This window comes from Lepus europaeus, chromosome X, assembly GCF_033115175.1.
Source record: "Lepus europaeus isolate LE1 chromosome X, mLepTim1.pri, whole genome shotgun sequence".
Classification (NCBI taxonomy): domain Eukaryota; kingdom Metazoa; phylum Chordata; class Mammalia; order Lagomorpha; family Leporidae; genus Lepus; species Lepus europaeus.
The window spans coordinates 124,703,454-124,726,502 of NC_084850.1; the positions used below are offsets into that span (position 1 = coordinate 124,703,454).

Below are 23,049 nucleotides of genomic sequence, written 5' to 3' on the forward strand. Positions count from 1 at the left end.
GCCCAGCCCCGACGTAGCGGCCATTTAGGGAGTAAAAGTGGCCCAGCCCCGACGGCGCGGCCATTTTGGCAGTAAAAGTGGCCCATCCTCACAGGCGCGGTCATTTTGGGAGAGAACCTGGCCCAGCCCCGATGGCGTGGCCATTTTGGGAGTAAAAGTGGCCCAGCCCCGACGGAGCGGCCATTTTGGGAGTAAAAGTGGCCCAGCCCCGACGGAGCGGCCATTTTGGGAGTAAAAGTGGCCCAGCCCCCACAGCGTGGCCATTTTGGTAGTAAAAGTGACCCAGCCCCAACGGCGTGGCCATTTTGGGAGTAAAATTGGACCATCCTCACAGGCGCAGTCATTTTGGGAGTGAACCTGGCCCAGCCTCACAGTCATTTTGAGAGAGAACTTGGCCCAGCCCCGACGACACGGCCGTTTTGGAAGTAATCACATTCTCCCTCCTACAAGTACAGCCATTTTTGGAGTGAACCTGGTCCAGCCCTTACAGGTGTGGCCATTAAAAATTTTTTTAAAAAAGATTTATTTATTTGGGCCAGCTCCGTGGCTCACTAGGCTAATCCTCCGCCTTGCAGCGCCGGCACACCGGGTTCTAGTCCCGGTTGGGGTGCCGGATTCTGTCCCGGTTGCTCCTCTTCCAGGCCAGCTCTCTGCTATGGCCTGGGAAGGCAGTGGAGGATGGCCCAAGTGCTTGGGCCCTGCACCCACATGGGAGACCAGGAGAAGCACCTGGCTCCTGGCTTCCCATCAGCGCGGTGCGCCGGCCGCGGCGGCCATTGGAGGGTGAACCAACGGCGAAGGAAGACCTTTCTCTCTGCCTCTCTCTCTCACTGTCCACTCTACATGTAAAAAAAAAAAAAAAGATTTATTTATTTGAAAGACATAGAGGAGAGAGGAAGGGAGGGGGGAGGGAGGGAGGTCGGTCTTCATCCGCTGGTTCACTCCCCAGATGGCCGAAATGGCCAGAGCTGCGCTGATCCTAAGCCAGGAGCCAGGAGCTTCTTTCGGGTCTCCCACGCGAGTGCAGGGGCCCAAGGGCTTGGGCCATCTTCTACTGCTTTCCCAGGCCATAGCAGAGAGCTGGATGGGAAGTGGAGCAGCCAGGACTTGAACTGATGCTCATATGGGATGCTGGCACCACAGGCGGCAGCTTTACTTGCTATGCCACAGCGCAGGCCTTGCAGCCATTTTGAGAGTGAACATGGTGCAGCCCTGACTGGCTGGGCCATTTGGAGAGTGAGTCAGGGCATGGAAGATTTGTTTCTCCTGTCACTCTGCCTTTCAAATGAAAAATATTAAAACATTTTAAAAAAATTATTTATGTGCAGCACCGGCCGTAGTGGCCATTTGAGGGGTGAACCAACGGAAGGAAGGCCTTTCTGTCTCTCACTGTCTATAACTCTACCTGTCAAATAATAATAAAAAAATTTATTTATTTTAAAAGTTGAGTGAGAGAAAGAGAGGCAGAGACAGAGATCTTCCATTTACTGGTTCACTCTGTGTATGGCCGCATGGGCCAAGACTGGGTGAGGCCTGAGCTATGAGCTTCATCCTGGTCTCCCATATGGGTGCCAGGGCCCAAGCCATTGGGCCATCTGCTGTCCCAGTCACATTACCAGGTAGCTAGATCAGAAGTGGAGTAGCTGGGACTTCAACAGGTGGTACAGTTGGTGGCTTTACTAGCTATACCACAAGGGTGGCCCCAGATAAATAAATGTTTAAAAAAAATTAAAAGCAAATCATATGTGGTTAGTTTTAATATAGTTAGTCTATCCAAAGTATTATTTCAACACACACATATATTTGAGTACAGAACAATTTATGGGAAAAAATTTGAGATTTTTGTGTTCTTTTTTCATATTAAGTCTAAAATTTAGTGTTCACTTTAAGCAAACTTTAGTTTGGACTAACCCCATTTTAGGTACTGAGTAGCCTCATGGCTAGTGGCTTCCATGTTGAATGGTGCAGATACATATACAGAATAGCTGTGTACTTTGGCTAAGGCAGAAAGGCCTAAGGAGTCCATTTGTAAAGCTAGAAAGTAAAACTTGTATGATGAGAAAAAATAGAAAACAATGCCATTGCAAAATGACATCCAGTGTTTTTGCCTACCAGTATGATTCCTGATCTGCATGAATTTTTAAGAAATATTTTTCTTTGAAAGGCAGCGTCAGAGAGAGAGGCAGATCTTCCATCTGCTTGTTCAGGTGGAAGCCAGTAGCCAGAAATTTCATCTTGGTTTCTCATGTGGGTAGCAGCGGCTCAAATACTTAGGCCATCTTCTGCTGCTTTCCAAGGTGTATTAGCAGGGAGTTGGGTTGGAAGTGGAGCAGTGGGGACTTGAACTGGCACTCAGGGCATGCCTGTGTTGACTAGCCAGACTTCTGGTCTCAAAACCTGCAACAAGCCCGAGGGATTGTAGAGGAGATTAACAGGAAACTTAGCAAGAGTGGATAAGGGAAGCCAGCGTTGATTGACCTCTGGTAGGGTGCCTGCTTTGACCTCAATATTTAAGCTATATTAGTGTATTTAATCACTCTCCAACTCAATAGTAAGGTTGTTGTTATTCCTTTTTTTTTTTTTTTGACAGAGTGGACAGTGAGAGAGAGAGACAGAGAGAAAGGTCTTCCTTTTTGCCGTTGGTTCACCCTCCAATGGCTGCTGCGGTAGCACGCTGCGGCCGGCGCACCGCGCTGATCCGATGGCAGGAGCCAGGTGCTTCTCCTGGTCTCCCATGGGGTGCAGGGCCCAAGGACTTGGGCTATCCTCCACTGCACTCCCTGGCCACAGCAGAGAGCTGGCCTGGAAGAGGGGCAACCGGGACAGGATCGGTGCCCCGACCGGGACTAGAACCCGGTGTGCCTGCGCCGCAAGGCGGAGGATTAGCCTAGTGAGCCGCGGCGCTGGCCAGTTGTTGTTATTCCTTATACATAAATTGAAGCCAGATTTAGAAGTTACCAAGATTTCTCTGGGTCACACAGGTGGTAAGCACTAGTAAATGTTCTCTGACTTCAAAGGTTTTGTTCTTTGCAGCTACACTACTTTATATTGTTTGCAAATAATATGCTAATCTTTATTTTTTATAACGTTGCTATTATTTTTTAAAGATTATTTATTTAAGAGGCAGAGTTATGGGGGTTGGAGGGAGAGAGAGAGAGAGAGAGAGAGAGAAAGCAAATGAGAATGAGAATCTTCCATCTGCTGGTTCACTCCCCAGATGGTCACTAATGGCCAGAGCTTGGCCCATCCAAAGCCAGGAGCCAGGAGCTTCTTCTGGATCTCACAGGTGGGAGCAAGGGCCCAAGGACTTGGGCTGTTCTCACTGCTTTCCCAGGCACATTAGCAGGGATCTGGATCAGAAGTGGAGCAGCTGGTACTTAAAGCAGTGCCCATATGGGATCCTGGCGCTGCAGGTGGAGACTTAACCTGCTACACCAGTTTTATGGCCCTAAATAAAAAGTTCGCCTGTGGAACTTAATGTCTTCATCTGTACAGTTAGAGTTGGCTTGGATCCTCAGAGACTTTACTGAGAAATTGGACTGGGATGAATGTGTTATTGCTAGGGAGACAATTTTCTGAAGTTAACTGGATCGGGTTTATTGTGTTACTTTGAAGTTAAAGGGTCATATTTGCTCTGGTAGCACCAAGTGAGGGGCATAAAAATAAGACCTAATGTTGGCCAAGGCTGTGGCGCAGCAGGTTAACGCCTGGCCTGAAGCACCAGCATCCCATATGGGCTCTGGTTCAAGACCCAGCTGCTCCACTTCTGATCCAGCTCTCTGCTGTGGCCTGGGAAAGCAGTAGAAGATGGCCCAAGTCCTTGGGCCCCTGCACCCACGTGGGAGACCCGGAAGAAGCTCCTGGTTCCTGGCTTCGGATAGGCACAGCTCCAGCCGTTGTGGCTAATTGGGGAGTGAACCAGTGAATGGAAGACCTCTCTATCTGTCTCTCTGCCTCTCCTCTCTGTGTATAATTCTGACTTTGAATAAATAAATAAATCTTTGAAAAAAAAGTCAGTTTAGATCAGGCAACCTCACAGATGAATTGCTGATACTTTAAAAGTTGGTATAAAGGGGCCGGCGCTGTGGCTCACTTGGCTAATCCTCCACCTGCTGCACCAGCATCCCATATGGGTGCTGGATTCTGTCCCGCTTGCTCCTCTCCAGGCCAGCTCTCTGCTGTGGCCCAAGAAGGCAGTGGAGGATGGCCCAAGTGCTTGGGCCCTGCACCCGCATGGGAGACCAGGAGAAGCACCTGGCTCCTGGCTTCACATTGGTGCAGCACCGGCCGTGGCAGCTATTTGGGGAGTGAACCAAAAGAAGGAAGACCTTTCTCTCTGTCTCTCTCTCACTGTCTAACTCTATCTGTCATATAGAAAAGTTGGTATAAGTTTTTATACCATATATGATATATACATGTATGTGCATTACATGTTTGTAAAATCATATAGCAAATAGGTGAATAAATGAGTAAATGACCAAAAGAAATTTATTTCTAATATTCTCATTTTAATAGCTACATAGAGAAGGCCAAGAAAGCTTGAATTACTTAAAATACAGATATTTCTGTTCTGAACCCGTGAGGACCTTTGGTTTTAAGTAGCAGAAATCAAGCTAAGGTAGTAAAAAAGGAGAATTTAAGGGTTTCTCCCAGTACCCAGGGACAGGCATAGAGCTGGACCCAGGAACTGGGAAAATGAAGGCATTAAGAGCACTCCCACTTCGTCAGTCGACTGCTTTTCTCTGGTAGTCAGCCCATATGGCAGCCAGAAGTGCCCACAGCTGCTTTTTGACAAGTTCCAATCCCAGCCCTAAGCAGTCAGTGCACATCTTTTTCTTTGTCCCCTTCTCACCCTGCTCTCCCCTCCCCTTCTCTAAATTCTCTAAATAAAAGGGGGTTCATCATAGTTCATATTTCCTTCTCTGGTCTGGCCATATGTGACTGGGCCAGGACCACAGAGTGGGAGCCTGCCTGCTAGGAATCCCCTTCAGGCCAGAGAAGAGCACTAGGTACTCAGGCAGGTGCAAGCTCACATCCTTGGGGTCTCTTGACTCACAGTTTACCAATCTTCCTTCCCCTGCCTCCTCCTCCTGCTTTGTCCTATGATATTTCCCCCATGGTTAAGTACCTGGAACCTGGATTGCTCTTTTTGAGAATACATATTACCCACTTTTTAAAAATTTCAACTCATGGAGTGTTTTTCAGAAAAGTAGGCATTAGCTGTTTGAGACCTTTCTAGATAGAGATAGTTATTGAATGGAGGATTACTTTGACATGAAGGGAAATATATGATATTTAGGCACTGTCAGAATAGCAGATTAATGAAACATAAAGCAATCTGCTGTTAAGTTTAAGGGTCTTCAGGAAGTTAATGGAAAAACTATGTATAGGTTTCAGATTTTTTTGCACCAAAAATAAATTTATCTTCTCATTCAATTTTCCATTAGCTTTTTGAAATATCTTCCTATATGAATGCTAATTCCAGCCTTCTATTATTATTAAGTGTTCATTAAATGTGACCAGTGTATTTTGAGAAGCCAGAATGATAATTGGTGACCATAATGATCCTGAATAAAATAATGAAATATCAAGTTTTTTATCTAGTTTGTTATTTTTAGAGAAGTTGTTTTGTTTTCTTAAATGTAGAATGACAGTTGTTCTACCCACTGGTTCACTTCCCAAATGGCTGCAGCAGCAGCTGAGGCTGGGCCAAGCTGAAACCAGGAGCCTGGAACTATATCCAGATCTCTCATGTGGGTGGCAGGGACCCAAGCACTTGGGCCATCTTCGGCTGCCTTCCCAGGTGCATTAATAGGAAGCTGGATTAGAAGTGGAGCAGCTGGATCTCCAAGTATCATTCTGATACAGGATGCTGGTGTTGCAAGCAAGCAGTGGCTTACCCTGTGTAACAACACAGGCCCCATTTTTTAAATTTTAATTATTTTGGAAATTGATAGTGTGATGTTGATAATAACTGCCGCTAGAATGTTTGATTATTTAGATTCTTTTTGTTCTCTGTATGCATTTGTACACATAGGCATTTTTTCATTTGCTATATATATATATATGTATTAAAAATATTTATTTGAAAGGCATAGTTACAAAGACAGGGAGGCAGTTACAGAGAGAGAGAGAGAGCTCTTCCATCCTCTGGTTAACTCCCCAAATGGCTGCAATGGCCAAGGCTGGGCCAGGTGGAAGCCAGGAACCAGGAGATTCTTACAGGCTTCCCATGTGGTACAGGGACTCAGGGACTTGGGCCATCCTCTGCTGCTTTCCCAGGTGCATTAGCAGGGAGCTGGATCAGAAGTAGAGCAGCTGGGAATTGAACCACTGCCCATATGGGATGCCAGCTTCACAGGTGGTGGCTTTACCCACTACACCACAGTGCCAGCCCCGGAAAATACATTTTTTAAAGATTTGTTTACTTATTTGAAAGTCAGAGTTATAGAAAGAGAGGGAGAGTTGGAGAAAGAGATCTTCCATCCCCTGGTTTACTCCCCAGGTGGCCACAATGCCCAGGGCAAAGCTAGGCTGAAGCCAGGAGCCAGGAGCTTCATCTGGGTTTCCCATGTGGATGGCAGAGGCCCAAGGTCTTGGGCCATCTTCCACTGCTATTCCCAAGCCATTTGCATGGAGCTGGATTGGCAGTGGAGTAGCCAGGACGTGAACCGGTACCAATATGAGATGCAGGCACTGCAGGTGGAAGCTTAACCTTCTATGCCACAACGTCCGCTTGTCAGTTGTAAAATTGTGAGCTCATGGGGCTGGCACCTGCAATGCTGGCATCCCATATGGGCACTGATTCGAGTCCCAGATGCTCCACTTCCAGTCTAGCTCTCTGCCTGGGAGGGCAGTAGAGGATGGCCCAGGTGCTTGGGCCTCTGCACCTGCATGGGAAATCTGGAAGAAGCTCCTGGCTCCTGGCTTTGTATCAGCATAGCTCCAGCCGTTGAAGCCATCTGGGGGTGAACCAGAGGGTGGAAGATTTATCTGTCTCTCTCTCAGCCTATGCCTTTCAAATAAACAAATTTTTTTAAAATTGTGAGCTCATTAATTTTGTCTTTAAAAATAATTCACATAAGGGGCCAGCGGTGTGGTGCAGCGAGTTAAGCTGCTGTCTGCAGCACTAGCATTTCATATGGGCTACAGTTCAAGTCTTGGCTGCTCCACTTACGATGCATCTCTATATTAACGTGCCTGGGAAGGCAGTGGAAGATGGGCCAAGTGCTTGGGTCTGTGCCACACACATGGGAGACTGGGATAGAGTTCCAGGTTCCTGGTTGCAGCCTGGCCCAGCTCCAACTTTTGTGGCCATTTGGGCATTAGGTAGAAGATTTCTCTCTATGCCTTCCTCCTCTGTATTTCAAATAAATATATTTCAAATAAATAAATCTTAAAAAAAATTAAAGATTCAGAAGCATGACCAAACTAGGGACTTACTTTGATCTCTAACGTGTTAGTAAATTAGTTCTTCCACACATTGATTAGTACCCAAAATATGTTCTAATATTTGTTTTCCCAAATTATGGACCAGCCTGTTAAGTTATACTTTTTTTAAAAGAATTATTTACTTATTTGAAAGGCAGAGTTACAAAGAGAGACAGAGAGATATTCTGTCTGCTGATTGTCTCCCCAAATGGCCACAACAGGTGGGGCTAGGCCAAGCTGAAGCCAGGAACATGGAACACTGTCCGGGTCTCCCATGTGGGTTCAGGGTCCCAAGCAGTTGGGCCATCTTCCACAGCTTTCCTAGGCACATGAGCAGGGAGCTGAATTGGAAGTGGAGCAGCCAGGACATGAACCTGTGCCCATGAGGGATGCCAACATCACAGGCAGGCAATGGCTTAATCCACTGTACCACAATGCTGGCTCCTCTTTAAGTTCTACTTTTTTTTTTTTAAGAGATTTTATTTTAAAGAGTTACACAGAGAGAGGAGAGGCAGAGAGAGAGAGAGAGAGGTCTTCCATTCGCTGGTTCACTCCCCAGTTGGCTGCAACAGCCGGAGCTGCGCTGATCCGAAGTCAGAAGCCAGGAGCTTCTTCCGGGTCTCCCACACGGGTGCAGGGGCCCAAGGACTTGGGCCATCTTCCACTGCTTTCCCAGGTCATAGCAGAGAGCTGGGTCAGAAGTGGAGCAACCTGGACTTGAAATGGCGCCCATTTGGGATGCTGGCGGTTCAGGCCAGGGCGTTAACCTGCTGCGCCACAGTGCTGGCTTCTAGTTCTACTTTTACAAAGTGAAATCATATAGCTTTTTTGGGGGGCGGGGGAGAGAAGGAACAAAGAAATCTAACTGGTTGTGACCAATTAGTATAAATACCACTGGGCTTGGACCAGCCAAAATTATATAGCTTTAAAAAAGTTATGTAGTTTTTGATTAATAGAATAGTAATAAAGATTTTTATAATAATTTCTTTTTCTATATACATTGCTGTCTTAGATAAGTGGACATTTAATGTGATTGTATCTATAGGACTTAAAGATAGGTTAAGGGACAAATGGGAAGAAAGAGGCCTCTGGAATGCCTTTTGGAAGATGGAAAATACAGAACAAGAAACTAGGGGGAGGGTAGAACTATGATTCTGTTTAGATATGTGTATTTTGAAATCCCAAAATGAGATTATCCCCAAATGGGGGCACCCAGAAGTATCTACTAGGCAGTTAGTTCAATCTGCATAGGATTAGAGTAAAGATAGAGGCTGGACAGAGATTGTTACTGTATTGGTAAAAGTAGGTCTTGGTAGAAAACCTGGGTTTAGGTAAGGTAATTTAGGGAAATGCGTTTAGGTGAGAAGAGGAAGGGGCAAGAACAAAATCTTGGAGAACAGAATTTTACAGGTAACACAAGAAACATGAATCCATGAAGGAGACTGAGAAATGAGTTAGTCCAAGAATAGGAAGAGAACCAGAACAACAGTGTCATGGAGCTGAGCGAGTGATGAGCTGAGGACATAAGTCATGCCACAGAAGGATCCAGGGAAGTAGGGACTAGGATGTAACCATTTCAGTTGGCAATAAAGAGCTTTATAAGATTTTCTTTCTTTTTGTTTTAAGAAGTAATATACTTGGGCCAGCGCTGTGGCTTCACAGGTAAAGCCTCCTCCTACAGTGCCAGCATCCCATATGGGGATTGGTTTGGGTCCCAGCTGCCCCACTTCTGATCCAGCTGCCTGCTAATGGCCTGAGAAAGCAACAGAAGATGCCCAAGTGCTTGGGCCGCTGTACCCAGGTGGGAGACCTGGAAGAAGCTCCTGGCTCCTGTCTTCAGCCTGGCCCAGCCCTGGCTGTTGTGGCCGTTTGGGGAGTGAACCAGCAGATGGAAGATACCTCTCTCTCTCTTCCTCCCTCCCTCCCTCCTTTCCTTCCTCCCCACCTCTCTCTCTGTAACTCTGCGTTTGAAATAAATAAAAAACATCTTTAAACAAAAGTAATATACTTTCATTGTTGATAGCTTAGGAAGCACGGATTAGCAGAAAGGAAGGAAGAAGGCAAGACTGCCTTGGAAGCACTAGTATCCCATGATAAGCATTTTAAATATTTTTAGTGTATTATTATGTCAGACTCTTTATTAACAAGGTTTCTTTTTTCTTTTTTTATGATCTCAAGCTGGGATAACTATTGAATAAAAAAGTTAATACAGAGAGGGGGATTTTGGGACTGTGACACAGCAGATTAAAGCCCCAGTCTTCAGTGCCGGCATCCCATATGGGCGCTGATACGAATCCTGGCTGCTGGTCTTCCAATCCAGCTCTCTGCTTTGGCCTGGGAAAGCAGTAGAAAATGGCCCACGTCCTTGGACCCCTGCACCTGCATGGGAGATGTGGAAGAAGCTCCTGGATCCCGGCTTAGGATCAGCCCAGCTCCGGCTGTTGTGGTCATTTGGGAGAGTGAAGCAGCGGAGGGAAGACTTCTCTCTCTGTCTCTGGCTCTACCTCTCTCTGTAACTCTGTATTTCAAATACATAAAAAATAAATTTAAATTTAAAAAGAGGGGAAGGTCTTTAAAAAGTTTGTAGAAATGTATATTATTGTGGGGGGCCGGTGCTGTGGCACAGTGGGTTAAAGCCCTGGCCTGAAGCACCGGCATCCCATGTGGGTACCGTTTCTGGTCCCGGCTGCTCTTCTTACGATCCAGCTCTGTGCTGTGGCCTGGGAAAGCAGGGGTGGATGGCCCGAGTCCTTGGGACCCTGCACCCACGTGGGAGACCCGGAAGAGGCTTCTGGCTCTAGCTTCAGATTGATGCAGCTCTGGCTATTGCAGCCATCTGGGGAGTGAACCAGCGGATGGAATACCTCTCTCTGTCTCTACCTCTCTCTGTAACTCTGTCTTTCAAATAAATAAAATAAATTTTTTAAAAGAAACGTATATTGTGGGAAAACTGTTTAAATTTCAGATTTTTTTTTGCATCAAAATGAAAAAATTTTATCAGTTTTTTTCTTTTTAAAATTTTTAGAGACTTATTTGTTTATTTGGAAGGCAGAGAGAGAGAGAGAGAGAGAGAGAGATCTTCCATCCGCTGGCTCACTACCCAAATGGCAGCAACTGCCAGGACTGGGCCAGAGCATACTGAAGCCAGGAGCTAGGAGCTTCTTCCAGGTCTCCCACATGGGTGCAGGGGCCCAAGCCTTTGCCATCCTCTGCTGCTTTCTCAGGCCATAGCAGGGAGGTGGATTGGAAGTGGAGCAGCCGGGACTTGAACTGGTGCCCAGATAGGGTGCTGGCATTGCAGGTGGAGGCTTAACCTTCTACACCACAGCGCTGGCCCCCTCCCTTCCTTCCTTCCTTCCTTCCATTTGAAAGGCAGAGTTAAAGGGAGAGAGAAGAGCGAGAGGGCAAGTGAGCTAGCTAGCTTCTGGGCTACAGAGCTGGCCCCAATGAAAACTTTTAATTCAGCTTGATTGAACTTTTTGAGGCACTCTGCTGTGTTAAGAAGTTAAATATAGAGTGTTATAGACAACATATTGATGAAGCAAAGTAATAAATATAGTGATGTCCTATTCCAAAGTGTAGAGAAGGGGTGTCTGTCACTTGTCTATGAAAGCTACCTTTTTCACCTCAGCAGCTTAGAGCTCAGCAAAATCCAGGATGCAAAGGGAATTCCTGAGCAGCACATTTCTCCGTACCTACCATAGTACCTGTCACACAGAGGTGCTCTTCCTTTAAACAAATAATGGAGTGAGGAGCATTGGTTAGTTGAATGGTGGGATTGGCATTGCTAGCCTTCTGAAGAAGGAGGTAGAGCAGGTTACATCAGTCAGTTGTATCAGAATTTTTTTTTTTTTTTGACAGGCAGAGTGGATAGTGAGAGAGAGAGACAGAGAGAAAGGTCTTCCTTTTGCCGTTGGTTCACCCTCCAATGGCCGCTGCAGCCTGTGCATCTCGCTGATCCGATGGCAGGAGCCAGGTGCTTCTCCTGGTCTCCCATGGGGTGCAGGGCCCAAGGACTTGGGCCATCCTCCACTGCCTTCCCTGGCCACAGCAGAGAGCTGGCCTGGAAGAGGGGCAACCGGGATAGAATCCGGCGCCCCAACCAGGACTAGAACCCGGTGTGCCGGCGCCGCAAGGTGGAGGATTAGCCTGTTAAGCCACGGCGCCGGCCCAGTCAGTTGTTATCAGTTATTTCATTGGAGGGCTTGTGTCCCTTCAGACACCAACCAGGGAAAGGCAAGAACTTGGGAGACTGGGTCCTGAATTGTCACTGGTGAGGTTTCAGAGCCATAGATGTTGGCTGCCGGTTGTTTGCCTCTAAGCTGGCATTGTCTGTGGCTAGTGTGTCAGCAGGTAGCTCAAACCTACAGTTCCAAGTCATGGGGTATTCTAGACAGTGCTTTAAATTGGTTGTAGTATTAGAGAGGTTTATCTCTATTGGTTGTCCTTAGCTTGATAAAATCTTGTGTATCCAGTGTACATCAGCAGGGAGTGCTCTCACAACTGTTCAAAGGAAAACACTGCCCAGAGGCACTAAAAGTTTACCGGAGATTAAAGGACCAATAGCATAGTTCTGATTGAACAAGGCAGACGAAGAGATGAGGGCAATGAAGGCCCCAGCAAGAGAGAGTGATTACTCTGATACGGAAAGTGTAAGCTGGAAAAGGACAGAGGTAATGTTAGGAGGTCATAGAATGGTTAAGTGGGAAGTCGACAGCGTTCAGGTGTGCATCACTTCTGGCCAGGTTCTCGGGATTTGCAAGTAGGATTTACAGTGGGGTAAGGGGAAAGGTTACAGGCCTGGTCAAAGGAGTTTTTGGATGGGTGATCATCTGTGAACATTGGTGAGGTGAAGATGACTACTTTGCCAAGTGCCATTCATCAGCTAATGTGGGAGAGTGATCAGAAGGTGTACACCATAGTAAGTGACAAGAAGCAGCAGAAGATGAATTTTTATTTGGATGAAACATGAGATTTAGAGAAAAGGACCAGACAGTTAAGAGAAGGCTTTGAAAGTCCATCTGTAAGCTCTAAAGGAGTTTTTTTGTTTTTGTTTTTGTTTTTTTTTAAACATACAGAGACAGTATAAAATCAAGATGCAGGGATAGAGGTAGGAGACAGGAGGCTTGGAAGTTGTGACTTTAAGGAAAACTGTCTTACTTATATCAGGTGGAGGAGGGAACTTTTTGTACCAACTTAAGTGTGTAGGGGAGTTTGTTTATAGTGAAGCAATGTTCCATGGGACACCATGGAACATTGGGAGGGAATTTAGGAATGGTGGATGGGTCATTGGGGAGGAAGCTGGTAGCTGTGTAAGGGTGTGAATTAAGAGGCTAGATGGCCTAGGGGGTTTGTTTGAAAAGGAAAAAATTATTTTGCTTCATAGTCTAATGGATTGAGTTAGTTTATTCTTCCTAAGAGGTCTAATTTCAATTCTACTATCTTAGCTTCATTTCTCTGTTACATGGAGATGTAGTTTAATTTTCTTTAAAGTTATGTGTTTAGGGCCGGCGCTGTGGCTCACTTGATTAATCCTCCGCCTGTGGCACCGGCATCCCATATGGGCACCGGGTTCTAGTCCTGGTTGCTCCTCTTCCAGTCCAGCTCTCTGCTGTGGTCCCGGAAGGCAGTGGATGGCCCAAGTGCTTGGGCCCCTGCACCTGCATGGGAGACAGGAGGAAGCACCTGGCTCCTGGCTTTGGATCGGCTTAGTTCTGGCCGCAATGACCATTTGGGGGGTGAACCAACGGAAGGAAGATCTTTCTCTCTTGTCTCTCTCTCTCTCTCACTGTCAAATAAATTTTAAAAAAAGTTATGTGTTTATATTTTAAATAGAAGTAATGCATAATCATTTTTAAAAATAAGGTTAATGAGGTAAGTAAAGAGGCAAAGACACACTTCTCTTGAAGTCCTGCTACCCAGGGACATAATTTTAGTATATATTCTTCTAGACTTTTTCTCATCTAAACAAATAGATGTTTGTTTAGTTTTTAAAGGTCTGCTTTTTTAATAAGTGTCCTTTGTCAGACTAGGTAAATCACTGCCATCATTTTTAATTGTTATATTTAGTAATCTGTTGTTAGGCTTTTGAATACTTTCTAATTTTTTATTATAGATAAGACTTGAAAGAAAAACCTTGTATCTACAATTTGGTATATTTATCTGATTATTTCTTTTGGATAAATTTCTAGGAGTCCTCGCATTGGTGTAATTTCTTTTTCTCATAATTTAGTGTTTGGCTGTGAAATCCTTTTTGTGTTGCTAGTTTTGCAGCATGTTTTAATGAACAGTGTAAAATCAATGGGATAGGCATGTATTGTTTGTAAGTTAACAATTTTGTGTGTGATATGTCTTTAATACTTTCCTTTCCAGGTGTAGGAAAGCCAAAAACATTAGTCTACAAATTTCTAGGTTGTCTTCTCCCACAGTGTTGTCCGTTTAAGACTTAGGAATGGAATTGACATAATTATAAAAATTGTTGAGTTCTGAGTTCATCGTGTCTTCTAAATGCATGGAAATTATTAACACTTTTCTTTGATTACTTTTTTTCCAGGCCATGGCAGGGGACGTGGAAGGATTCTGTTCCTCCATCCATGACACCAGTGTCTCTGCTGGGTTCAGAGCACTGTATGAGGAGGGATTGCTTCTTGATGTCACTCTGGTTATTGAAGATCATCAGTTCCAGGCCCATAAAGCACTCTTGGCCACCCAGAGTGATTACTTCAGAATTATGTTTACCGCAGACATGCGGGAACGAGATCAGAACAAGATCCATTTAAAAGGGCTAACTGCCACTGGTTTTAGCCATGTCCTTCAGTTTATGTACTATGGAACTATAGAACTGAGTATGAATACTGTTCATGAGATTCTTCAAGCTGCCATGTATGTGCAACTCATAGAAGTGGTGAAGTTCTGCTGCTCTTTTCTCTTAGCGAAAATCTGCCTAGAAAATTGTGCCGAAATTATGAGACTCTTAGATGATTTCGGTGTAAACATTGAGGGAGTCAGGGAGAAGTTGGATGCCTTTCTGCTAGAAAACTTTGTGCCACTCATGTCCAGGCCTGACTTCCTGTCCTATCTGAGCTTTGAGAAGCTTATGTCTTATTTGGATAATGATCATCTCAGCAGGTTCCCAGAGATAGAGCTGTACGAGGCTGTGCAGTCTTGGCTTCGACATGATAGAAGACGCTGGAGACATACTGATACCATCATTCAGAACATCAGGTTTTGTTTGATGACCCCATCCAATGTTTTTGAAAAGGTTAGTGTATTTTAAAGCAATGGACAGAACTGTTCCGTTACCAGACTTGATACAAATATTCAATTAAAACAGTATGTCTTTATAGATAAGATTCCTAGGCTTGATTGTGAGACAAAAATGCATAGTTTTTGAATAAGAAGCCTGCTTTGTTGTAGATTGTGCATTTAAGCTTTTTAAAATACATTTTGTGTGTGAAAAGATGAACCAGGTAAGTAGTAGAATAGTTTCATCTTAAAAGTACTTTTAAAGTTGAAGCACAATTATTTGTGCAGAACATTATAAGTTGGCTTTAATTTTTATTTCACAAAGTAATTAAATCTGAACTAGGTCAGGCTAGCTGTCTTTTAAAATTTAATTTAAGTAATATATACTGAAATTGGGGTTTATAGTTCTGCATGGTATACATTAATACAGATCTTGGGGCGAGTATTGTGGCACACCAGGGACTACTGCATCCCATATCAGTGCTGGTTCAAATCCTGGCTGTTCAACTTCCAACTTCCTGTCCACATTTCTGCTAGTGCATCCTGGGAGAGATTGCAGATAATAGCTCAAGTGCTTGGGCCCCTACCACCCGCATGGGGGATCAAGATGGAATTCTGCCTCCTGGCTTTGGCTTGGCCCAGCCCTGGCTATTGTGGAATTTGGGAAGTGTGAACTCATGTATGGAAGATCTCTCTCTCTCTCTCTCTCTCTCTCTCTCTCTTTCTTTCTCTTTCTCTTTCTCTGCCATTCTGCCTTTTGAGTAGATGAAAAAATTCATTCTTATTTCTCCAAAATGTACTTAAGAGCATATCAAATAACTCTTGAAAGCCAATAGGCCATAGTGATGATTTTCTTGCCTACTCTTCACCTAGTTCTAGTTTCCCTCTTTCATTGTGAATACTAAATTTGACTATGAAAATACTTATGTCTAAAAACATCATTTTGGCAATTCTAAACAAGCAGGTTATAAATCCACTATCTATACTGATCAAACATCCCTGTGAACATTTTACCATGTAAATAGGTCTCTCTTTAAAGTACTGTTGTCTCCAAAACAGCTTTGGCATTTTTGCATGTAAGCATTTCCATTTTTATATCAGAAACTCACTTGTGATCCTTTCTTGCGCAAAGGAGAGAGAGCAGTTTCAGTAATTGCTTAACTTAATTGGTTTCTAGTCATATGGGGTACCTCTGGGGCTCTGTTTACCTCTTGCATCCTTTCTTCTTTCTAGAAAGCAGAAAAATCTTGGTTGACATCTTTCATCTTAAACAGTTCCTCAACTTCATTTACCAGACATATATGCAAAGGAGGGTTGCTTATGCCATTTGGAAAATAAACACATTTGTGCCTTTGAATAACACTAAACAGTCTGGCATTTTTTTCCTCCTCTGAAATGCTGTTAAATGTTATTAAATTACAGTTCAATATAAGAGAACTTATATGGGATTTTTCTTTTTTCTCAGAATGTATTGATATGGCAGCAATAATTGAAACTAAAGAATATATTTCTTTTTTTAAAAAAAGATTATTTATTTGAAAGTCAGAGTTACATAGAGAGGCAGAGAGGGGGGGGGGAGGAGGATGGGGGAAGAGAGAGAGATGGAGGGAGGGAGAGATCTTCCATCCACTGGTTCACTCCCCAGATGGCCACAGTGTCCGGAGCTGAGCTAATCTGAAGCCAGGAGCTTCTTCTGGGTCTCCCATGTGGGTGCAGGGGCCCAAGGACTTGGGCCATCTTCTGCTGCTTTCCCAGGCCAGAGCAGAGAGCTGGATCAGAAGTGGAGCAGCTGGGATTCGAACTGGCACCCAAATGGGATGCTGGCACCATAGGCAGTGGCTTTACCTGCTATGCCACAGCACCGACCCCAAGGATATATTTCTTATTTACTCCTTTTTGTTCAGTGATAATCAACCCCATATCAACTGTATAAACCATTTGTCTCTTTATGTTTTGATTTTTTTCCCTTATTATTGTTTTTATTGTTCTTTGCCTGGAGAATTCTGTTTTGTCTTTATGCATTGAACACAAATGCTTTCCCACCACTAAGACAGAACCCCTCCAACTTCAGTCTAGATGGAAGTACTTGTGAGATAGAATAGAATTTCCCTTTTTTGGGGATGATATGATGGATAACTGGTTGCAGTAAATGATTTTTAAGTGCTGAGCTGTAGAGCTTTTTTATATTGCAGTTATCAGTCCATGGTAGGCAATAGTGACAGTAGCTGAAAGTTAATGCCAAGTGATGTTGCATCTGCTGATGGATTCCTCTGGCATCTACAGGAAGTGGTCATTACCCATTGGCCATATATTGGGAGTTAGCAGAATCAAAATGGTATCAAGGCTTCCCTTCTGGAATTAACTTCTTAGATACACTTATTAAGGTCACAGCCACAGAGAAATCTTTGTTGTTTTGTAATGTCTATAAATCTTTCAGTTTTACTTTAGTTACATTGCTGAGATAAATGGAACATAGTCAGTGATTCTTGCCTTTAGAGATGGGTGAGATTGAAGTTTATCAAAGGAATCTGTGTTTTTTTTTAAGCAGTATTTTTGTTTTTTATTTGGCAGGTAGAGTTATAGACAGTGAGAGAGAGAGAGAGAGACAGACAGACAGACAGAGAGAAAGGTCTTCCTTCCGTTGGTTCACATCCCAAATGGCTGCCATGGCCAGCGCTGCTCTGATTCGAAGCGAGGAGCTTCTTCCAGGTCTCCAACGTGGGTGCAGGGACCCAAGGACTTGGGCCATCTTCTACTGCTTTCCCAGGCCATAGCAGAGAGCTGGATGGTAAGTGGAGCAGCCGGGACTTGAACCGGCACTCATATATGATGTCAGCACTCCCAGCGGTGGTTTTACCCACTATGCCACAGCACTGGCCCTGAACTTACTTTTCAGTACCTTTTTTCATGAAGTTGTTGAAGTATCCTCATGTTTTGTGCCATACTTTTTTTTTTTGTGCTCCTTGAGACTAGAAACCATCTATTTTCTTTTTTAAAGATTTATTTATTTATTTGAAAAAGTCGAGAGAGAGAGAGAGAAATCTTTAATCTAATGGTTTACTCCCCAAATGGCTGCAGTGGCCAGAGCTGTGCCAGACCGAAGCCAGGAGCTTTTTCTGGGTCTCCTGCACAGGTGCAAGGGGCCTGCCTGGCCTGAGCCACTAGTATCATCTTCTGCTGCTTTCCCAGGCATGTTAACAGTGAGCTGGATCAGAATTGGAGCTGTGACACAGCAGGTTAAAGCATTTCTTATGGGCGCCAGTTTGAGTCCTGGCTGCTCCACTTACCATCCAGCTCTCTGCTATGGCCTGGGAAAGCAGAAGAAGATGGCCCAAGTCCTTGGGCCTCTGCACCGATGTAGGAGACCTCGAGGAAGCTCCTGGCTCCTGATCAGCGCAGCTCTGGCCATTGTGGCCATTTGGGAGTGAACCAGTGGATGGAAGACCTCTCCCCCGCCCCTCTCTCTCTTTCTCTCTATCTCTATCTCTAACTCTGTCTTTCAAATAAAGAAAATAAATCTTTTAAAAAAAGTGGAGCAGCTGGGATTCAAACTGCCGCTCATATGCAGGCAGCAATTTTACCTGCTGTGCCACAACGATGGCCCACCATCTGTTTTCTCATACTTGGCATACTGCAGATCTCAAATAAGGCCATTTTAACATTTATTGTATATGCATGGCCCCAGAGGGCACAAAAATAAAGCCATGCTACACTTATGTTTAAGAGACTCATCCCTGTGGAAAAGTAGCTTTGGTTTCTAATTTTATCCTAATTGTTGAAATTAAGAAAAATGAAATGTTGGTGCCTGCTTTTTTAAAACATGTATTTACTTGAAAGGTGAAGAGACAACTAGAGACAAAGAGCCATCTTCTGTCTGTTAGTTTACTCCCCAAATGCCTGCAATAGCCAGGGCTAAGCCAGGCTGAAGTCAGGAGCCAGAAACTCCATCTGAGTCTCCCACATGGCTGGCAGGAAACTGAGTACTTGGATCGTTATCTTAGCAGGAAGCTGGATCAGAAGCACGGAGTAGCCAGGACTTGAACCAGGCATTCTGATATGTGAGTGTAGTGGTAGCTTAATCCACTCTACCATAATGCCCACCCCATACTTTTTATTTTTAACTTCAACATGTTTTAAACTTTCTATTATGAGAGTTTCTAAACATACAAAAAAGTTGCATGCTTCTCCTGAGAATCAGCACTTTTCCCTACCTAGGTATGCTGCTATTCCACTCAAAATGCTAATACACTGATAACATCAAATAGCTAGTCTTTATTCACATTTTCCCAGTTGTCTCTGAAATCCACTAGAATGAAATCAAGGTTTATGCCTTGCTTTTAGATATCACATTTATATTGTGCTCGCTTCGGCAGCACATATACTAGATATCACATTTATATAATCTTTCTTAACCTAGAACAAGTCCCCTCCTCCCTTTTTTTATTTTTGATTAACATAATGTACATATTTGTGTGGCACAGTATGATATTTCAACAAAGGCATGCATATACTGTTCAAATCACGGTAAATGGCATTTCCATCTCCTTATTGCTTCTTTGTTTGGAGTCTTTAACTCCTTTCTTTTAGACTATGGGGCCGGTGCTGTGATATAGTGGGTAAGGCCGCTGCCTGCAGTGCTGGCATCCCACGTGGGCACTGGTTCGAGTCCTGGCTACTCCACTTCCCACCCAGCTCTCTGCTATGGCCTGGGAAAGCGGTAGAGGATGGCCCAGGTGCTTGGGCCCCTGCATCTGTGTGGGAGACCTGGAAGAAGCTCCTGGCTCCCGGCTTCGGATCCGTGCAGCTCTGGCTATTGCGGCCATCTAGGGAGTGGGCCAGCAGATGGGGGACTTTCTCTCTCTCTCTCTCTCTCTGCCACTGCCACTGCCACTGCCACTGCCTCTGCCTCTCTGTGGCTGTGCCTTTCAAGTAAATAGATAAATCTTTAAATAAAAAAAGGGTATGAATTATCTCTGTGTCACATACTGTGGATATATCTGGTTATTTCTTTATGTTGGTTTTACCTTAGTTCCCCCATTGTATTTTTAAAAAAAATTTTAAGAGATTATTTATTTATTTTGGAGAGTTATAGAGAGGGAGAGACAGATATTCCATCTGCTTGTTCACTCCCCAGATGGCTACAATGGCTAGGGCTGGGCCAGGGCAAAGCCAGGACCTTTATCTGGTTCTCATGTGGGTGCAGGGGCCCAAACCCTTAGGCCATCTTTTGCTGCTTTTCCCTGGCCATTATCAGGGAGCTGGATTGAAAGTGGAGCAGCTGGAACACAAAGCAGCACCCATAGAGGATGCTGGCGTTGCAGGTGGCGGCTTACCTGCTATGTCACAACACGAGCCTTATCTAGTCTTTTCATTTCTTGTTAATATATCTACTTTTAGGCATTATGTTTTTCAGGAAAATGTGGAAGATCACTTAGCAACTCTGATCAAACATAGTAATCAACATTGTTTTTGTATTATGAGGCTAAGTAGCCCAATTCTAGTACTAAAATCATCAAAAATTTTATTACACTATTGTGTTAGGTTTCTTTTCGATTTATAAAGTTTCCTTTCCATGTTTAATTTAGAACACTTCCATTCAATTTATTGGAGTTAAAACTAAAGTGTCAAAACTGAAGATTATTTCTTAGAAAAAATTACATATACCTATGACTCTAGAAGTGTACTAATCAACATAGTCACCACTTGTGGCTATTGAACACTTGAAATGTGACTAATCTGAATTGAAAGAACAATGACTAAGATGACAGGGGGTGTAAATTACCTCTATTTCTATTGATTACATGTTGAATTGGTGTTTTAGATATATTGAGTTAAATATGTTAAAATAGTTTTTACTTTTGAAAATGTGGCTAGAAAATGTAAAATTGCATCTTTGTCTTGGGTTTGTGGCTCAGGTTTTATTCTGTAGCACAGCACAGTTCTGGAAGTTGAGGAAGGCAGTTGTTCATTAGAAACTCTGAGTATACATATGGTAAACAGCCTTTTCTCACATGCTTAACCCTTCTCCCAGACTCCCAGCTTTTCGAAACAGTTACATGCAGTTAGTGTTTCTGTGGAGTGGCTGATGGAGGTCACTGTTAATTGAGTAAAGCATCTCTTTGTCAGGATCCTTTCTCTGGCCTCAGGAAAATAAAAAGCTACTGCTCTAAGTTTGCGGAAGGAACTCATGGAGATTTCAATCCTTCCTGTGCTCGTAATGATCAGATCTGAGCAGTGGCTTCACAGGGAAAGGGGGCATTCGGTCTCTCCCTAAGAAGAGCCCCACTGATTGCAGACTCCTGAATCTTGCCCTCTTAACTGTGTCGATACATTTGGGTTTATTCTTCTGGCGTGTCTTTCCCTGTAGTCCTCTACTAGATTTTTTCCTCAGCTGAAAATAAACTGTTTTAACTTTTTACTGTGAACTCTGGGACTGTCATCACAGGGGCCATGCTTTCCAAATTTCCTCACTGAGTCGGTAGACTCCAGGAAACTATTTATCTAAACACCACGCACACATACGTGCGCTCACACACAAGATACTTTAAAGAATTTGTAGAAAATGGAATTAAAAGAGAAGGTTGGCTTGGTGCAAGCCAGTTTTGAAGTATATACATAGTTTGTCTTCTACAATAAAAATTTTTCATAAACTTTTTTGAAGACCCCTCATAAGCATAAATTTCAAAATTTTCTTGCCCCCAAAGAAACTTATCTTTTTAAAGTACCTGTGGTGGGGGGAATGGGGTGTACATACTTAGGTCCTACTCCAAGTTTTCTGTGTATAGGTAGAGTCCACATGTTATCTGCATTTTATAGGTATGAAAACATTAATATGAGGTTAAGCTCTTACCTCAGAACAAGTGGCGTTGTTTACACTGGAACTTGAGTCCACTTGCTTCTCAGTTTGAGGACTTGGTGGCATAGTTCCTAGAGTGGGAAGAGAACCTTGGGTTGTGGAAAGGATGATGTTCACCTGTGATTCAGCCTGTGTGTAGAAATTGTCACAGAGTTTTGAAAATTCGAGCGTGTTTACGCTAACAAAGCAGCCTAAGAAATATAATTGTACTGAAAAAATATAAGGTGTGGGAAAACTTTTACAATTCTGAGGTTGTCACTGTATAATCAAAGAAATCAAATTTAAGGATCTTGTCCTTCAACATAGTTAAGACTTTTTATGATTTGTTTTTGCCTATAATGAATTCCTTGTTTTAAAATGAGACAAAAGTTTCAGTTTGGACTTAGAAATGTCTGTGGCATGTATTTTTTACTAGCTCTGATGATCTTTGCATCTGTTAACGGAGATAAGGCCTGTTATTTGTCATGCTGGATTTTAGTCATAGAAACATTTAAATACTTTAAATTCTGCTACCTTTGGTCTTTCAGTTTTTGGAAAACAATTACTGATTTATTGAAAACATTTTATGAAGTAAATACATATTTGGCAAAATATGATTTGTACTTTTTTGTATGTAAAAGATCTCTTTAGTAAAATTGTTACTCATTGAAATACTCATGTTGATTCTTTTTTTTAAAAAAATTTGTTAATTTATTTGAAAGAGTTACACAGAGAAGGAGGAGCAGAGAGAGAGAGAGAGGTCTTCCATCCGATGGTTCACTCCCCAATTGGCTGCAACAGCCCAAGCTGCACCGATCTGAAGCTAGGAGCCAGGTGCTTCCTCCGGGTCTCCCACGTGGGTGCAGCGGCCCAAGAACTTGGGCCATCTTCTGCTTTCCCAGGCCATAGCAGAGAGCTGGATCGGAAGTGGAGCAGCCGGGACTCAAATTGGTGCCCATATGGGATGCTGGCACTTCAGGCAGCAGCTTTAATGGCTATGCCACAGCGCCGGCCCCTCATGTTGATTCTTTAGTACAGTGACATTTTAATATTTTTGAACCTAGGACATCTTCAGTATTGTAATTATGCATAAGGTAATACTCAGCATACCAGTGATTCCCTTAGAAATTGCATTGATATGTTAAGTATCTTCAGAATCATACCCTCCCAGTTAAAAACAACCAAACCCAGAAAGCCAAAAGCAATAAATGAATCACTTTCTGTGCACAAAAAACAAAACAAAACAAAACACAAAGCCAACTTTCAGTTTTTGAAAGGAGAAGAAAAGCTATTTTTTTTTTTGACAGGCAGAGTGGATAGTGAGAGAGAGACAGAGAGAAAGGTCTTCCTTTTTGCCATTGGTTCACCCTCCAATGGCCGCTGCGGCCGGCGCATCTCGATGATCTGAAGCCAGGAGCAAGGTGCTTCTCCTGGTCTCCCATGCGGGTGCAGGGCCCAAGCACTTGGGCCATCCTCCACTGCACTCCCGGGCCACAGCAGAGAGCTGGCCTGGAAGAGGGGCAACCGGGATAGAATCC

At 43.8% G+C, this 23,049-nt stretch overlaps 1 protein-coding gene across 3 annotated transcripts in view; it reads left to right on the forward strand.

The window, feature by feature from the left end:
- Positions 1-23,049, forward strand: part of KLHL15 (kelch like family member 15) — a 48,130-nt gene that overhangs the window by 8,073 nt on the left and 17,008 nt on the right. For all 3 annotated transcript variants that reach the window (XM_062183726.1, XM_062183725.1, XM_062183724.1), the window contains one exon: positions 13,985-14,692. In XM_062183726.1, coding sequence (XP_062039710.1) covers positions 13,988-14,692 — 705 coding nt within the window. In that variant the 5' untranslated portion in view covers positions 13,985-13,987. The remainder of the gene's footprint in view (positions 1-13,984; positions 14,693-23,049) is intronic.